Below are 16,298 nucleotides of genomic sequence, written 5' to 3' on the forward strand. Positions count from 1 at the left end.
TTATGAAAAACTTATAATACACTATACCTATGGAAGATGAACCAGACAAAAATATACATTACTTGCATATATATATATGCACACAAATACATGCACCCCACACAGAAAGTTATTTAGGAATTACTGGAAGTTGAAAATCGGGGTGTTTTACGTTAAAAGAAAGTTAGCCCATGGGTACACAATCTAGAGGGAAAAGACAGTGGACATCAAAGAGCAGAACAAAGGGAGAGAATGGAAAATACCAAGCACCATTTATAAAGTTTCTGTCACTAAGAAAACTTCTAATACATCCTGGAGAGATTTCCATCAAACACAGCTACAATAACAACTGTTTGGGGACGCCTAGGTGGCTCAGTGGTTGAGCATCTGCCTTCGGCTCAGGGTGTGATCCTGGGGTCCTGACATCGAGTCCTGCAATGGGCTCCCTGCAAGGTGCCTGCTTCTCCCTCTGTCTGGGTCTCTCTGCCTCTCTCTGTCTCTCTCATGAATAGAGGAAAGGGAAAGGGAGAAAAGAAGAAAGAAAAGAAAGAGAACGAATGAACAAACGAACGAACGATTTGGTGCTTCAAAGTTGGCTACTTCATCAACCCCATCCACTGGCACCACCAGGTAAACAAGATATCACTGTAATGGCTTGTCCACATCAACATAACCCTAACACCACCAACATCAAAACAAGTCCACACATGACCTCTCCTCTAGTGCAGCTTCCTGAGCAGGGCTGTATTCAGGGAACCCAGTAACATTCACCATGAACATAGCCGGCCTCACGCTGCGCCAGGTGCTGGCACCATCTGTGCACAGACTGCAAGGAATGAGACAGGAGCACCTGCTTATGAGACCCGTCAACCACCAATGATTATTAGAAGGTCAATGCTGATCACCAGATATTTGTAAACAGCAAGGAGTCACCTTCTTGCCCTGACTAGCTAGTTGGAGGTGGCCACCCTCTGGCCACTGTATGCCTCCTGTAAGAAGAGGATTCGTCCAGAGACACTGGCTGCCCATGTCATTCTTCACAGAACTGCCCAGCACAGATTCTAGTGGGCATCCAGAACTGGACCCACATCTCAGATAGCAAAGATCTTTGCTCAAATTATCAAGAACTTAAAAGCACGGTTGACAGTTAAAATTAAGTACATTACTCATTTAGGAAGGGCCACAGAGTGACGGCTCAACCTAAAGAAGGAAACGTGAAAGCAGCCCCCTGGGAACTGAAGCTAGTTACGGCACAGCAGCCTGGAGCTGACCCTACCACCTGGCAGTCCCAGTGCTGGGAACACTGGAAAGCAGGAAGGATTCTTACTCTGCACATAAGGAAAAGGAGACCCAGCAGTAACTGACTGACTTGTTCAAGGCCCCTGACTCCGTGGTGAGCCAGGGTTCAAACCCCAGCCCACCCAAGCTCTGACCCCAGTGCTTAGTCTACCATGCCATGGGCTACTCTCCAGAGCTGGCAGCAATCAGGACGATGATACCAGTGCCAGAATGCACAGGCTTGCAGGCAACTGATCAATTCCGAGTGGAAGATTAAGTCGCCTGAAAATAAGCATCAAAGATGCACTGCCAATTCTTGGCAATTCTCGTAACTAAGCAATCACCAAAATATTTAATATCACGTCAAGGATGCTTTTTCATCACACATAAGAATTTAAACTCCCTAAGAGGAAAGAAATAGAATTCTGAGATATTTTTTTTTTTTTTTTTAGTAACAGTGTATTTGTTTCCAAAATAAACATCCCAGACACCACAGAGTATGGGAAAAATAATTCCCCATGTGGTGGGAACCTTCCCTACTGCACACACACCCAGTGCGCTAAGTACCCAACAGCTCTGCACAGTGCAGAGTGGCGCCTGGGAAATGCATCTGCTCTCAACGCTGACACACTCCAAGGAATTCCTTCCCGATGATGAGCAACATTTTCCCCTGTGTCAGCCAGCAAGCTTCACACTCTAACACATGGCTTTGAAAGATATATGTATTAAAACCTTTGCCCAAAAAGAGCAAAGCCACAGCTGCAACAGGACCATATTTGAAGTAACTACATTCCACCAACTAGGAGAAACTTGTGAATGATAAAATATAAATGATGCCAGTATAATAATGACAGTAAATGTAAGAGTGATAGTGCAATAGCACAGTAACAACAGCACAGTACCAGAGCAGAGTAATGATAGCTACACAATTGGAAAGGTGAATATACAGGATTCAGATGGGCAGAAATCAGTACACTGTCTTTGTGGTCCACATGTGAACAAAATGCGGCCATGGCTAAGTCTTTCAATCAGGTCATCTAACCCTCTACAGAATTAAGATTTGGCCTTTTTGAAAGCTGTCATTTCATGCTGGAACTCTGCCTCTGGACAGCTTCTCACTCTGTCAGAAATGATGACTGCAAAGCAGAGGCAAGCAGGATCCATTTAGGACTTACCAATTAATAAGGCCACAGGAAAAACCAAACAGAAAAGATTAGTATTTTTCCACTTGAAAAGTTAATTAACATTAAAATTCTTTTTTAAAAAAAAAGATTTTATTTATTTATTCCTGAGAGACTCCCAGAGAGAAAGAGAGAGAGAGAGAGAGAGAGAGAGAGAGGCAGAGACACAGGCACAGGCAGAGGGCAAAGCAAGCTCCATGCAGGGAGCCTGACGTGGGACTCGATCCCTGGTCTCCAGGATCATGCCCTGGGCTAAAGGCAGCGCTAGACTGCTGAGCCACCCCGACTACCCTAAAGTGTTTTGATTTTATCACTTCTATATTCTTCCCACTACTAACAGCAACATAATCAAAACATAGCTACAGTTTCAAATAATCTTTCTAGAACAAAATGAAACTATCACTTTGCCATGACAGAAGTCTAACCTGTACAAGTGAAAATTCTGAATCTGAGAATGTGTTTAAACGTGCATGGTTTTGATACTTTCCCTCTCTTACAGTCCCCAAACATGTAAAGTCCTTCTGGCACAATTCCTCAAGAAAGTGATACACATCCACTGCTTACAAGTCACAGCTTACACCTCCCTCTGGTCTTTCCTCTGGGGGCACTGCTGACCCCAGAAGAGCCAAAGAAACCAGGCACAGGCACTAGCCCATCCTAGATCAGATTCTACATCATGCGCAGACAGAAAAAGCTTTACAGAATGTAGAATGTGTACAACAGGGTCAGAGAATCTTCAAAAATTACTTGGATTAAAGTAAAATTGCCAGCAGAGAAAAATACAAAACATACTGCTTCTTCCTACCTCTTTGGATTCCTTTATGGAGTAAGCTCCAGCCATTCTTGTCTACCATGTCCACATCAGCCTTGTGGCTAACCAGCGTGGTGGCAATACTCTCTAGTCGTCGTGACAGGGCTAGATCTAAAGCAAGGTCTCCATTATGGTCCACTTCATTCAGCTTCCCAGGGAGCTGCAGAGATATATCTGTAAATTAGCACCCAGCCAATAGATAATACAACTTATTTTAATCTCTCCCAGCTGGACTCTTATATATATCATCTTTTTATAAAAATACAAAATTACAGTGCTAGAACATTGTATACTCTCCAAATGCCACTGGATTCACAAACTTCTCTCAGGCCTCCTTGAACACATGTCTTTCAGGGAACACAGAATTAATGGGGATCACAGAGCAGACACCAACACCGTGGAAGACAATGAGGGCCACAAGGGAAATGCAGATAGTGCTATAGGAACACAAAGGCCAGGTTAGAGGGTCAGAGCCCAAAGGGAGACAGCTAACGTTTTCATAAAAGACTATGGCTTAATATCTAATTCCCGACACAACGTGATGTCTCCCTGGGTACTGGACACCCAGTCTAAAGCACATTGTGTTCCCATATGTCAAGAGCAACTGTATTTCTTCACTGGGCAGTGCAGTCAGCAGAATAATAGCCCTTAAAGATGTCCATGTCCTAACTTACAGAACATGTGCCACCATCCACAACATAAGGGACTTTGCTGGTGTCATTAAGGTTAAGGACCTTGAGGGAACACATCCTGGATTATCTGGGAGGGACCCATCTGTCTAATCATATGTGTCCTTAAAAGTAAAAGAGGGAAGCAGACGGAAGCAGAAGAGCAGAGAGATGTGACACAAGGATTTGAGACGCCATCCTTGGCTCAGAAGAGGGAAGAAGTGGTGGCCTCCAGAAGCCAAAAAGGGCCCCCAGCCTAGAGTCAGCAAGAAAATGGGGTTACTAGGCCTATAACCACAAAGAGGTAAATTCTGCCTGCACACCAAATGGAACAGTAAACAGATTCTCTCCTACAACCTCCAGAAAAGAACACAGCCTGCCGACACCTGAACTGTGGACAGGTGATGGCTGCACTGGACTTCCAACCTACAACACTGTACGGTAATACATGTGCTTTTAGCCACTAGGTTTGTGACAATTTTTTATAGCAGCAAAAGAAAACTAAAGCAGAATTTGGTACCTGGCAGCTGGGTACTACTCCAACAATGACCTAAACACATGGAAGTGGCTTTGGAAATGGCCAACAGGCAGAAGCTGGAAGGATTTTGAGGAGCATAATGGAAACAGCTCAGACAGCCCTGAACAAACAACGCGTAGACAGATGTGCCTTAGAAGACCGTGCTGGTGACAGCTTAGGGGCAGTGAGGACATTTTAGAGAAAAACAAGCCATGTATGGTTTTGGGAAAAAGCAGTTACAGTACCTGTGAGTCCATCTCAATTAGATAGAGGAAGACCACATCCTCTCTCTCTACTTTGATCGCCTTATGTAATGGGTACTCAGTCTTGGACTTGATCATTTTGTACAACAGCTGAGCACTCATGCTACTGAAGTCCTCCTTGCGCAGGTCATCCTGAGGACAGAAGGACAGTGAAAAGGGAGCAGATCCGACACACCAACAGTAACGAGAGATGTTCATGAAGAAGCCCCTGAGAACGTGTCTGGCCCTACTAGGCAGGGCTCAGCACAAAGAAGGTGAAGCAGGAAGGGGGAAGTAACCTGCTCAGGTTTGCACAGGAAGGAACACAAAGCCAGGAACCAAGCCTGTGCTGTCCACAACAGCCCTGCTGTGCCTTCGGAGGCAGTAAAGCACCACTGACACCCAGCAAGGACGCCACTAGGAGCCCTCTGTCGGGCGATGGGGTCATTAGCCCCACAAAGATGGCAGCTGCAGAGCTAATCATAACTTTCAGGGGTGAGGCCCCCCCAGTCAGAGGGTCTTCACTACCGCAAATCTCTATCTATCCTAAAGCACCACACCTGTTTTGATTCTTTACAATCCAATTCTTCTGGACATCTTTTCTCACAATGTTGTTAAGTACCAAAGTTTGCTATAAAACTCGGCTATAAAACACAGCACTAGGTATGATTTTTTTTTTAAATGCAAATACTGTTCTTTAAGACAAACAATTCCGCAGAACAGCAAATCGAGACTTAATGGTCTCCACCATTTGTGGAGTGTGGTCTCCACACACCGCAGAGAACGTGGAAAGACCCGGGCTTGCGGGCAGCTTCTGTGGATGGAGCATACAGGCAGCTGTTTCTTGACCTGAGCTACCTCTACCTCTCTATTCTGAAATCAGAATGAGACGTTTAGAGCCTCAGCAATCTCAAATGTCATCTAATGCAAGTAAGAGCCGAGAGGTAACTTTCCAAAGAAGCAGGCCTCAGCTCAGGTCTCTGGCTAGCCGTGAGGGTGCTTTGCTCACACCCCTCAATCTCTCACTCACCCAGTGACTGGCAATAATTTCTGCACAATAGTTCATGAGAGTGCTGGCACTCAGTTCCTCTGCGGTCTGATAGAAGCGAATACAGTTCCTGACGTTCACCAGAGACATAACACTCTTCTCACATCTGCAAGAGAATATTAATGATGAATGGTGTCATTAGGACAAATAGATTCGTAAGTGAACAAACCAAAGCTGTAATCTGTGTACTGGCTGTCTATGTCCAATAACACTAACATACAAGGTTACACAGATACACAGAGGAGTTAGGGATAAGTACAGCTGACCTACCATATTTTAAAAGTACAAGAATTGCATTATATAGCACATTGACCATTCTGGTCAGAATCAAAATGACCTCTAAATAAACACATTAAGCATAACCCCCCATTGCCTTATAAGTAATTCCATGAAACTCACAGGTTTATTATACATAGGTGCTGGCAAAATCAAACACACAATAGGTCAAATTCACTCCTTTTATATTTAACTGTACAGGACATATGTACAATTCCTATCAGCACAGTTCTGTAATGCCACCAGTGAGGCCTCAAATTAGCTTCAAGCAGGAGGCTCTGTGTATGCTTCAATAAATTAGTTTGTCTGAAACATTCTCCCAAAGCTGAACCGTACGGTATGTGCATTATCACTCAATAAAACTGACTTTTGAAAGTCCACCTAGAAAATGTATAGAGCCAAATGAATTTCACACAGTAAACCCATAGCATGTACACGGTATACACACAGTACACCCACAGTATACACACAGTACACCCGCAGTATACACACAGTACACCCACGGTATACACACAGTACATCCCCACTACACCTGAAGCACACTAACAGTACACCTACAGTGTACAATGCACATGTCCCTAACTTATTATAGAGTATACTAACACAGAAAAATCAGCTCCATGGATGTCCAAAAAGTCTGCTTACAAGCATCACCACAAGACTCTCCCATGCACTGGTAAGAAGGCACTCATTATGTCAGACAGGCAACCAGGTCCCTGCTAGCACAAAGCCAACCCTAGCCTAGGAGATGCAGCACTGGGACTGGGGGAAAGGAGGCAAGTGGCACAGTCCTTCCACTCCCGTGTCTGCACATCTCCATACAAATGAGGCTCACCTCTAAAGCATCACAGAAACCTGGCAGCCTACTATTGCTTCATCTGTCCTGCAACACCCACAGAAACCCTTTTCTGATCCTAAGGGCAGAATCAGCACTGACAACACTGAGCTGTGAGGTAAAAAAGACCTGAATGGAGATCCACTGAACTGTCTGTGCCCTGTCTCCTGTTCCATGTAGTAAACACAGTGCTCTTGTTCAGAGGGCCAGAGTATCTGTGTGCATTTTCCCAGGTAAAGGAAAGCTAAGTGAACTGCACACAGTATTTGGTACATACCTGATATGCTCACCAGTTTGAGGGCCTTCTCAAGGCAGCAGCCTCGTTTATAACCAAAATGGACTGGTTTCAGTACTACAGTAAGAATAAATGATCATCTAGCAGATAATTCTGAGTTTTTACAGGTGAGGGGTAGCTCACAGAGTTGGAGAGAGGCCACTGACGCAGGAGAGAGAAGGGGAAGAAGGACGGAAGTGTTAACAAAGACCAGAGAAGAACAAAAGAACAAACCTCCCAAGCCTCACCAATGAGACCTTGGCAGGGGCGGGGGGAGGGGGACAGCAACAGCTTTGCCATCCTTTCTCCATCCAGCAATAAACGCTGGCACCTATTTTATTCCAAGACTGATGCTTAAGTTCTTTGTTTCTAAGTAACAGAGGTGAGGTGGTGTGAAGAAGCATCTCCTACAGGGCACTTAAAATCAAAGTGTTATAGTATCACAGTGAGTTACTGTACTGAGCAACACCATCTGAGCAACCTTCCCCCAAGTGATTGTGACCTGCTATGAAATCAGAATGTTTGGGAGAAGAGTCTTCTGCTTAAATGCGTGGAAATTCTCAATTTTACAATGACAGATACCCATGAACAGCTGTCCTAACGTCCTACCTAAGGGACTACTGATTCACGTCTGCGGAGAAGCTTTGCTAAGCACTCTTACAGACAAATCCCCTTCTTTCTACTGCCAAATGACATCTGTACAAAGATCCTCAAATGTGTTTCATGAAAACAGATGTCTTGTTACAACTGGCAGACACTTCATTTTCACCTACCTCTGGGGTTCCCAGAATGCCATTTATTATTTCAAAATGGTTTGTATAACATAAAATTAAACTTACCTTTACATAAAAGACCATGTCATCTCATTTAAAAATTCAGATTCTCAGTTCTTATCTTCTCTTTCAAAAGTAGCAGGACAGACTAACTTTCTTTTGGAGGAATTTTGGTTTTGCTTTTTTGAAAGATTTTTATTTATTTATTCATGAGAGATACAGAGAGAGGCACAGACATAGGCAGAGGGAGAAGCAAGCTCCATGCAGGGAGCCTGATGTTGGACTCGATCCTAGGACCCAGGAATCACGCCCTGAGCTGAAGGCAGATGCCCAACCACTGAGACACCCAGGTATCCTAGGAATTTTGCTTTTACATGTTTTAATTTTAGAGCACTAAAAGGATATAGATGGACAAAACAATTTTCAAAGTATAAAATCCAGAATATATTAAGCATCTCACAAATTTCTGTCTAGTTTCAATATTACTCTGATGTGCATGAATAGGAGGTGTGGAAAAGATACTTGACAGGAGAAACAATAAAACATTAGCAGTGGCTGAATTACAAATGACCCAGGGCCTTTTCTTTGTATTATTCTATATTTTCTAAATGCTATATGCTGAGCTTGTAATTTCTACAATCAGGAAAACAACTACTATATTAATTGTCAATTTTTAGCATATACTATTAATTCTCTTTAAAAAAAAAAAAATCAAGGCTCCTGGGTGGATCAGTTGGTGAAGCTTCTTTCTGCCTTTGGCTCAGGTCATGATCTCAGCTTCCTGGGCTGGAGCCCCCACCTCAGACTCCCAGCTCGGCAGGGAGTCTGCCTCTGCACCCCGGCTTGTGTTCTCTTTCTCTGTGCCAAATAAATAAATAAAATATTTTTTTAAATCATCTTTCTGATAATACTTACCAAAAAAACCTTCCTTTTCATCAAAGTGGTGATAGCATTCCCAAACCTCTGAGATCCCGACATTACAAACATGAGCAAAACCTGCTTCATACTGACCTGCACACATTTATGACAGCTTACTACCTCAGACATGTGATTCTTCCTGCACACAGCAGTGGGCACTCTGTGACCCTTTAAAAGTTGACATTTGGGGGATTCCTGGGTGGCTCAACAGTTTAGTGCCTGCCTTTGGCCCAGGGTGTGATCCTGGAGTCCTGGGATCGAGTCCCACATTGGGCTCCCTGCAGGGAGCCTGCTTCTCCCACTGCCTGTGTCTCTGCCTCTCTTTCTCTGTGTCTCTCATGAATAAATAAATAAAATATGAATGAATGAATGAATGAATGAATGAATGAATAAATAAATAAATAAATAAATAAAAAGTTGACATTTGACCCCACCCCCACCCGGACTCCTGGGTATCTCCCAGCCCTGCTCTCACCAAAGCCGCAACAGAGACAGATAACAACTTAATGTTGACATCCAACAATAAAAAATTGAGCACCTGGTAATGTTGATGGTTAAGGGCCTACCCAGTCAATAAGCAAACATTTTAATTAAAGAATCCATTACACAGATTACAATTACCTATACTACTCTGACCCCAGGGCATTTTTATCAAAGCAATTTAATTTACAAGCAAGTCTGTCAAGGCCAATGGAAAAAAGCTCAGGAAATCTGGGGAAAAAAGATACATATCATATTCAATCTAATTAAAATCATTCTCAATTCACTCTCAGATGGCTCAAATACTCACCCAAACAAACCAGAGTTCACTTCAAGGCCTCCACAGTCAAGTCCGCTTTGCTAACCAACTACTAGATATGCCTACATATCTCAGACCTGTTGGGGTTTTTTGAGTTTTTGGTTTTAGATATTAAAAATACATTCAAGCTGATGTTAACCCTAGAGCATTAAGAGGAACCTGTGTGCTCATTCATGTGGTGCATGGCAGGCTCAGTGAACAGCAGCCCCACAGTGATGGCAGCAAGCAGCTCTGGGCTCTAAGGGCAACACAACAGCAGGTGGAGCACTGCTTGAAGGCCATTCCTGTAGCACCCAAGGTGATACGAAAGATAACTAAATGATGTACATCCCACCAACCAATCTGACTACCAAAGGCCACAAGCCAAACAGAAATCAAAGGCATGACATCATCTCGATGACATTTTGTTCTCTGTTGCTCTGGAAGGCCAACTTGGAAAAGCAAAAGAGAAAATGCAATATAAAAAAAGCAGAGCAGACTATCTCCTTCAGAACCTAAAAAGCAGTAACAAATGAAGCAAAAGCTCAGAAACACTGTCTATGAAACCTACTGAGCCATACTCTTGTGTATTAATTCAAGCATTATTGAGTTTCTAGCAAAAACAATATGACCAAGGACTTCACCCAAGTACATATATCACATAAGTACAATAAATGTCACAGGAAGTGGTACTGGAGGGAAAGCTGAGAGTTTGGACACTATAATCTGCTGTATTAGCTCATATTCAGTTTATCAGCTCACACTATTATGTAATCTCAGGTTAAAAAAAAAATCAGTGAAAGAAAAGAGAATACCTAAAAACTGTGGCAAAATTTAGCTTACAAAATAACAAAGCAAGGGAGATAAAATGATCTCCCCACTGCCTTTAAAAGAACACCTTGCAAAAGTTATTTACATTAGCAGAAGCAGCTGTTTTCCCAGAGCTTGGCATAATTAAAGCTCAGCCACCACCATGTGAGGTGCTTGAATAGATGTGCTGTGACTTGCCTCTCCCTGAGGAGCTGGAGCTGAAACCGATTAGCCAGCTTCATCAGCTCAGTCAGGAATACGTCATCTTCTCTGAACTCCAGTTCATCTGTGTAGATCCAGCGAAGCATCGTCCTGGTCACCTCAGGGTTAGCATCTGCTTATGAAAAGAGAGACACTGAAAACAAAGCACCAATAATACACTTACGCCTGTTTGAGGATTCCTAAAACTTCAGACTAATAAATTCTGGTACCCTCAACTCAAATATCATGCAGCCATTAAAAATGGCAATTAAGGCTTTTCTGGGCAGCATCTGACTTCAGAAAAATGTTAAAGTTTTGCAAAGGGTGGTAAGTAAGAGAAGCAAACTACTCAAGACGTAAGTCAAGGAGCACCTGGGTGCTCAGTAGGTCGAGTGTCTGACTTTTTATTTCAGCTCAAGTCATAATCTCAGAGTCATGAGATTAAACCCCACATCAGGGATCCCTGGGTGGCGCAGAGGTTTGGCGCCTGCCTTTGGCCCAGGGCGCGATCCTAGAGACCCGGGATCGAATCCCACGTCGGGCTCCCTGGTGCGTGGAGCCTGCTTCTCCCTCTGCCTGTGTCTCTGCCTCTCTCTCTCTCTCTCTGTGACTATCATAAATAAATAAAAAAAAATTAAAAAAAAAAAATCTTTAAACCCCACATCAGCATGTAGCCTGCTTAAGATTCTCACTCTCCCTCTCCCACATCCCCTTCCCTCCTTACCTTTCTCTCTTAAAAAGAAAAAAGATGTAAATCAAATAAATTGGGGGGAAACATTCTAAATATATGACAGAGTTTATATTCCAATAAAAAGATCTTACAAACACACATGAAAACATGGATAACCAATGGGCAACAGATATAAATGGTAATTCCCAAGGATAAATAAAAAGGTTCTGTAAACCTTACCAGTAACTACAAACACAAATTTAAACTAGAATACATTTTTTGTCTGAAAGATTCCTAAAATGAACAATTATATGTGTAGAATATTAGTCTAATAACTGAGCAAATACAGAGAAACATATGTATTAAGACAGTCAACACAGTATTATTTTTAAAAATTAAAAACTGGAACAAAAATCTTGAGAGTACAATACTGGTAAGCTAATAATTATAGTATATACTCACACTGGAAAGTTTTGTATCAATTAAAGTTATTTAGATCTCAATAATCAACCTAAAAAGATATGCACTACATATCAGGTTCTTAAAAAGGCTAAAAATACATGTATTAAATGATCTCGTTTTTTGGAGATGTATATGTGTGTATACACATGTGTATCAGTATGTACACACACACACACACGCGTGCGCGCGCGCGCGCGCACATGCGCACACCTTTGTGTCTGTCTCCTGTCGAAGTACTAACGAGGCCCAACCCTGCTTAGCCCAACCCTGCTTAGCTAAGCTTCTGATCTGTCCTATCAGATAAGACTGAGGACATTCAGGGTGCTATGGCCGTAAGATTATCAGTTTTTGGTTTTTTTTTTTAAAGTAATCTCTACACTCTACATCCAGTCATGAGTTTGAGCCCCAAACAAAGTCAAGAGTCAAGAGTCATATGCTCCATGGAATAAGCCAACCAGGTGCACCTGACTATCTACTGAGACACTGGAAGAATAAACCCTAAAATTAACCCTAGTAGGATCTATAACTAACTTTTCTTTGGGCTAATTTTTTATTTCCCTGATTTTGCTTGCTTTTCTTCTTCTTCTTTTTTTTTTTTTTTTTTTTTTTGAAAGGAGGAGGAGGAGGGCAGATGCTGAAGGAAAGAGAGAATCTTAAGCAGGCTCCACATCCAGTGTGGAGCCTGATCTGGGGCTGAATCTCAGGACCCCGGGATCATGACATGAGCTGAAACTAAGAGTGGGATGCCTGACTGATTGAGCCACCCGGGCGCCCCTGATTCTGTTTTAAAATTTGGCTGCTTTCCTTTAAAAACCCTCCCTCAATTGTCCAAATCAATAAACCTGACAACTGATAAACTAAAACCTAAATAATTTTCTTAACCACAATTAGCAGGGATTTTCTGGGAGCCCTCAAAATTTCAAATGAAGTTCAACTGATCTCCAAGCATTCCACTCATGCCTTGACTCTTCCCTTAATCTACAAAATACACTGAAAATAAATTCATTTTGAGAGTCCGACCAAGCAGCCATGGTACAAGGTGGGCAGAGCACTAAGCCAGCAGGAGGGGGTGTGGTTCCAACTGCGCACTTTTAAGTGAATCATGCAGTCTCTATTGCATCCCATCTACTTACACAAGTGGCTGTTCAAGTCAAAGGAGCCTGTAAAAGCAGGAGGAGACGCAGAGGAGCAGACTCTGAGAAGTGAAAGCAGTGGCCTCCACGACCTGTATGGCATACCTGCTTCTAGAGGCAGTCACCCTTCACCAGGGCCGGCACACAAGCTGATCAAAGTCTGTGACTGTAGGGACCACAAGAGAAAGAACACCCCAACTTCTGATGTCACCACAGTCTAGGTGCCCACAGCCACACTTGGTAGAGAACTTGAGATCTTTTATGTACCCAGTTTTGTTGTTGTTTTGATTTTAAATAAAGGTTTTATAAGCCATTTGGAAAGAATGGGAATAAACTTAGTAGGCAATTAGCCATTAAATGTAGCATACTGAGGAAATTAATTTCCTTACTTAAATCCTGTACTTAATCAGTAAAACACTGAGAAAAGTGTTCTGAATATCTTACTATGACTCTGGATAGAATTATCTGCAATTTTCCAACAATTTTTTCTTCATTTATTTTAGTTTTTGATTCATAAAATTAAAAAACTGTGATAAATAGCATCTTTCAAAACTAAAAGCAGAGTACTTGGGCCAGAAGATGGCAGAAGAGTAGGGTCCCCAAGTCACCTGTCCCCACCAAATTACCTTACCTAGATAACCTTCAAATCATCCTGAAAATCTATGAATTCAGCCTGAGATTTAAAGAGAGAACAGCTGGAATGCTACAGTGAGAAGAGTTCACGCTTCTATCAAGGTAGGAAGACGGGGCGGGGTGGGCGGGTAAAGAAACAAAAGGCATCCAAAGGGGAGGGGCCCGCAAGGAGCCAGGCTAAGGCCCAGGCGAGTGCCCCCAGGACAGGAAAGCACCATCCCCAAGAACCAGGAGCTTCACCAACCTTCCCCGGCAGAAAGGCGCTCCCAGAGAGTTAGAGCAGGACCCCAGGAGAGCGGGGATGCCCTCAGGCTCCCTGGAACACTAACAGACACCTGCGCCCCGGGAAGAGTGAGCCAAGCTCCCTAAAGGGCTGGAGCACGCCCATGGCTGGACCCTGGACCAGGGAGCAGCTCAGAGGGGGAGGGGCTCTGGTGGAGGCTCCACGCAGAGGGGGCTGCGCGGCCCAGAGCACGAATGCAACAGCACAGGCCCGGGAGCACAAGGTGCTGGGACACAGCCCAGGATCCGACCTCCCCTGCCCCCGAGACAGGCAGAGTCCGGGAGGGCAGAGAACAGCAAGGACACTCCTGCCCCAAGCTGAGCAGATCAGCGGCCCTGCCCCCGGAGCATCCAGGCCCCTGCAGACTGAGAGCTCCATAGTTACTGCGGGAGCTGAATCCAGGGCTCCAAAGCTGGCCACCACCACTGCGGTTGTTCCTCCTGGGGCCTCACAGGGTAAACAACCCACTGAGCCTCACGGTGGCCTCACCGCATAAACAGGATAAACATGACTCACTGAGCACTACGCCAGGCAGGGGGACAGAGCAGCTCCCCCAAATGCTAACACCTGAAAATCAGCACAACAGGCCCCTCCCCCAGAAGACCAGCTAGACAGGGGAAAAACAAATTATTGACCAAGTAGCGCTGGAAAGTTCCAGAGGAAGTCAAGGGACTTACAGTATACAGAATCAGAGGATACTCCCCCGTGTTTTTTGTTTTCTTGGGTTTTTTTTTTTTTTTTTTGCTTTTTGATTTCTGCTTGCTTACCCCACCCCTTTTTTCCTTTCTTTTTCTTTCTCTTTTTCTTCTTTTTTTCTTCCTTTTTTCTTTTTTTTCTCTTTTCTTTCCTTCTTTCTCTCCTCTCTTTTTCTCCTTTTCCCAATACAACTTGTTTTTGGCCACTCTGCACTGAGCAAAATGACTAGAAGGAAAACCTCACCTCAAAAGAAAGAATCAGAAACAGTCCTCTCTCCCACAGAGTTACAAAATTTGGATTACAATTCAATGTCAGAAAGCCAATTCTGAAGCACTATTATAAAGCTACTGGTGGCTCTAGAAAAAAGCATAAAGGACTCAGGAGACTTCATGACTGCAGAATTTAGATCTAATCAGGCAGAAATTAAAAATCAATTTAATGAGATGCAATCCAAACTAGAAGTCCTAACGACGACGGTTAACAAGGTGGAAGAACGAGTGACATAAAAGACAAGTTGATGGCAAAGAGGGAAACTGAGGAAAAATGAGACAATTAAGAGACCATAAGGATAGATTAAGGGAAATAAACGACAGCCTGAGGAAGAAAAACCTACGTTTAATTGGGGTTCCCGAGGGCGCCGAAAGGGACAGAGGGCCAGAATATGTATTGGAACAAATCAGAGCTGAAAAGTTTCCTAATCTGGGAAGGGAAACAGGCATTCAGATCCAGGAAATAGAGAGATCCCCCCCTAAAATCAATAAAAACATTCAACACTTCGACATTTAATAGTTAAGCTTGCAAATTCCAAAGATAAAGAGAAGATCCTTAAAGCAGCAAGAGACAAGAAATCCCTGACTTTTATGGGGAGGAGTATTAGGGTAACAGCAGACCTCTCCACAGAGACCTGGCAGGCCAGAAAGGGCTGGCAGGATATATTCAGGGTCCTAAATGAGAAAAACATGCAACCAAGAATACTTTATCCAGCAAGGCTCTCATTCAGAATGGAAGGAGAGATAAAGAGCTTCCAAGACAGGCAGGAACTGAAAGAATATGTGACCTCCAAACCAGCTCTGCAAGAAATTTTAAGGGGGACTCTTAAAATTCCCCTTTAAGAAGAAGTCCAATGGAAGAATCCACAAAAACAGGGACTGAATAGATATCATGATGACACTAAACTCGTATCTTTCAATACTAACCCTGAACGTGAACAGGCTTAATGACCCCATCAAAAGGCTCAGGGGGTCAGACTGGATAAAAAAGCAGGACCCATCTATCTGCTGTCTACAAGAGACTCATTTTAGACAGAAGGACACCTACAGCCTGAAAACAAAAGGTTGGAGAACCATTTACCATTCAAATGGTCCTCAAAAGAAAGCAGGGGTAGCCATCCTTAGATCAGATAAACTAAAATTTACCCCGAAGACTGTAGTGAGAGATGAAGAGGGACACTATCTCATACTTAAAGGATCTATCCAACAAGAGGACTTAACAATCCTCAATATATATGCCCCGAATGTGGGAGCTGCCAAATATATCAATTAATAACCAAACTTAAGACATACTTAGATAATAATACACTTATACTTGGTGACTTCAATCTAGCACTTTCTACACTTGATAGGTCTTCTAAACACCACATCTCCAAAGAAACGAGAGCTTTAAATGATACACTGGACCAGATGGATTTCACAGATATCTACAGAACTTTACATCCAAACTCAACTGAATACACATTCTTCTCAAGTGCACATGGAGCTTTCTCCAGAATAGACCACATACTGGGTCACAAATCGGGTCTGAACCGACACTAAAAGATTGGGATCATCCCCTGC

General features: G+C 43.3%; 1 protein-coding gene across 9 annotated transcripts in view; it reads right to left on the bottom strand.

Moving 5' to 3' along the window:
* The window catches only part of ANKFY1 (ankyrin repeat and FYVE domain containing 1), an 82,312-nt gene that overhangs the window by 30,060 nt on the left and 35,954 nt on the right, over window positions 1-16,298 (bottom strand). For 6 of the 9 annotated variants that reach the window (XM_038536387.1, XM_038536389.1, XM_038536390.1 and 3 more), the window contains 4 exons: window positions 10,587-10,722; window positions 5,707-5,830; window positions 4,680-4,829; window positions 3,244-3,409 (listed from right to left, as the gene is read on the bottom strand). In XM_038536387.1, the coding sequence (XP_038392315.1) occupies window positions 3,244-3,409; window positions 4,680-4,829; window positions 5,707-5,830; window positions 10,587-10,722 (576 nt within the window). Of the gene's footprint in view, window positions 1-3,243; window positions 3,410-4,679; window positions 4,830-5,706; window positions 5,831-7,882; window positions 7,921-10,494; window positions 10,723-12,854; window positions 12,880-12,959; window positions 12,994-16,298 lie in introns of those variants that run through there. The other 3 variants (XM_038536392.1, XM_038536395.1, XM_038536394.1) reach the window with 3 other exon arrangements.

Source organism: Canis lupus, chromosome 5 (assembly GCF_011100685.1).
Source record: "Canis lupus familiaris isolate Mischka breed German Shepherd chromosome 5, alternate assembly UU_Cfam_GSD_1.0, whole genome shotgun sequence".
NCBI lineage: Eukaryota > Metazoa > Chordata > Mammalia > Carnivora > Canidae > Canis > Canis lupus.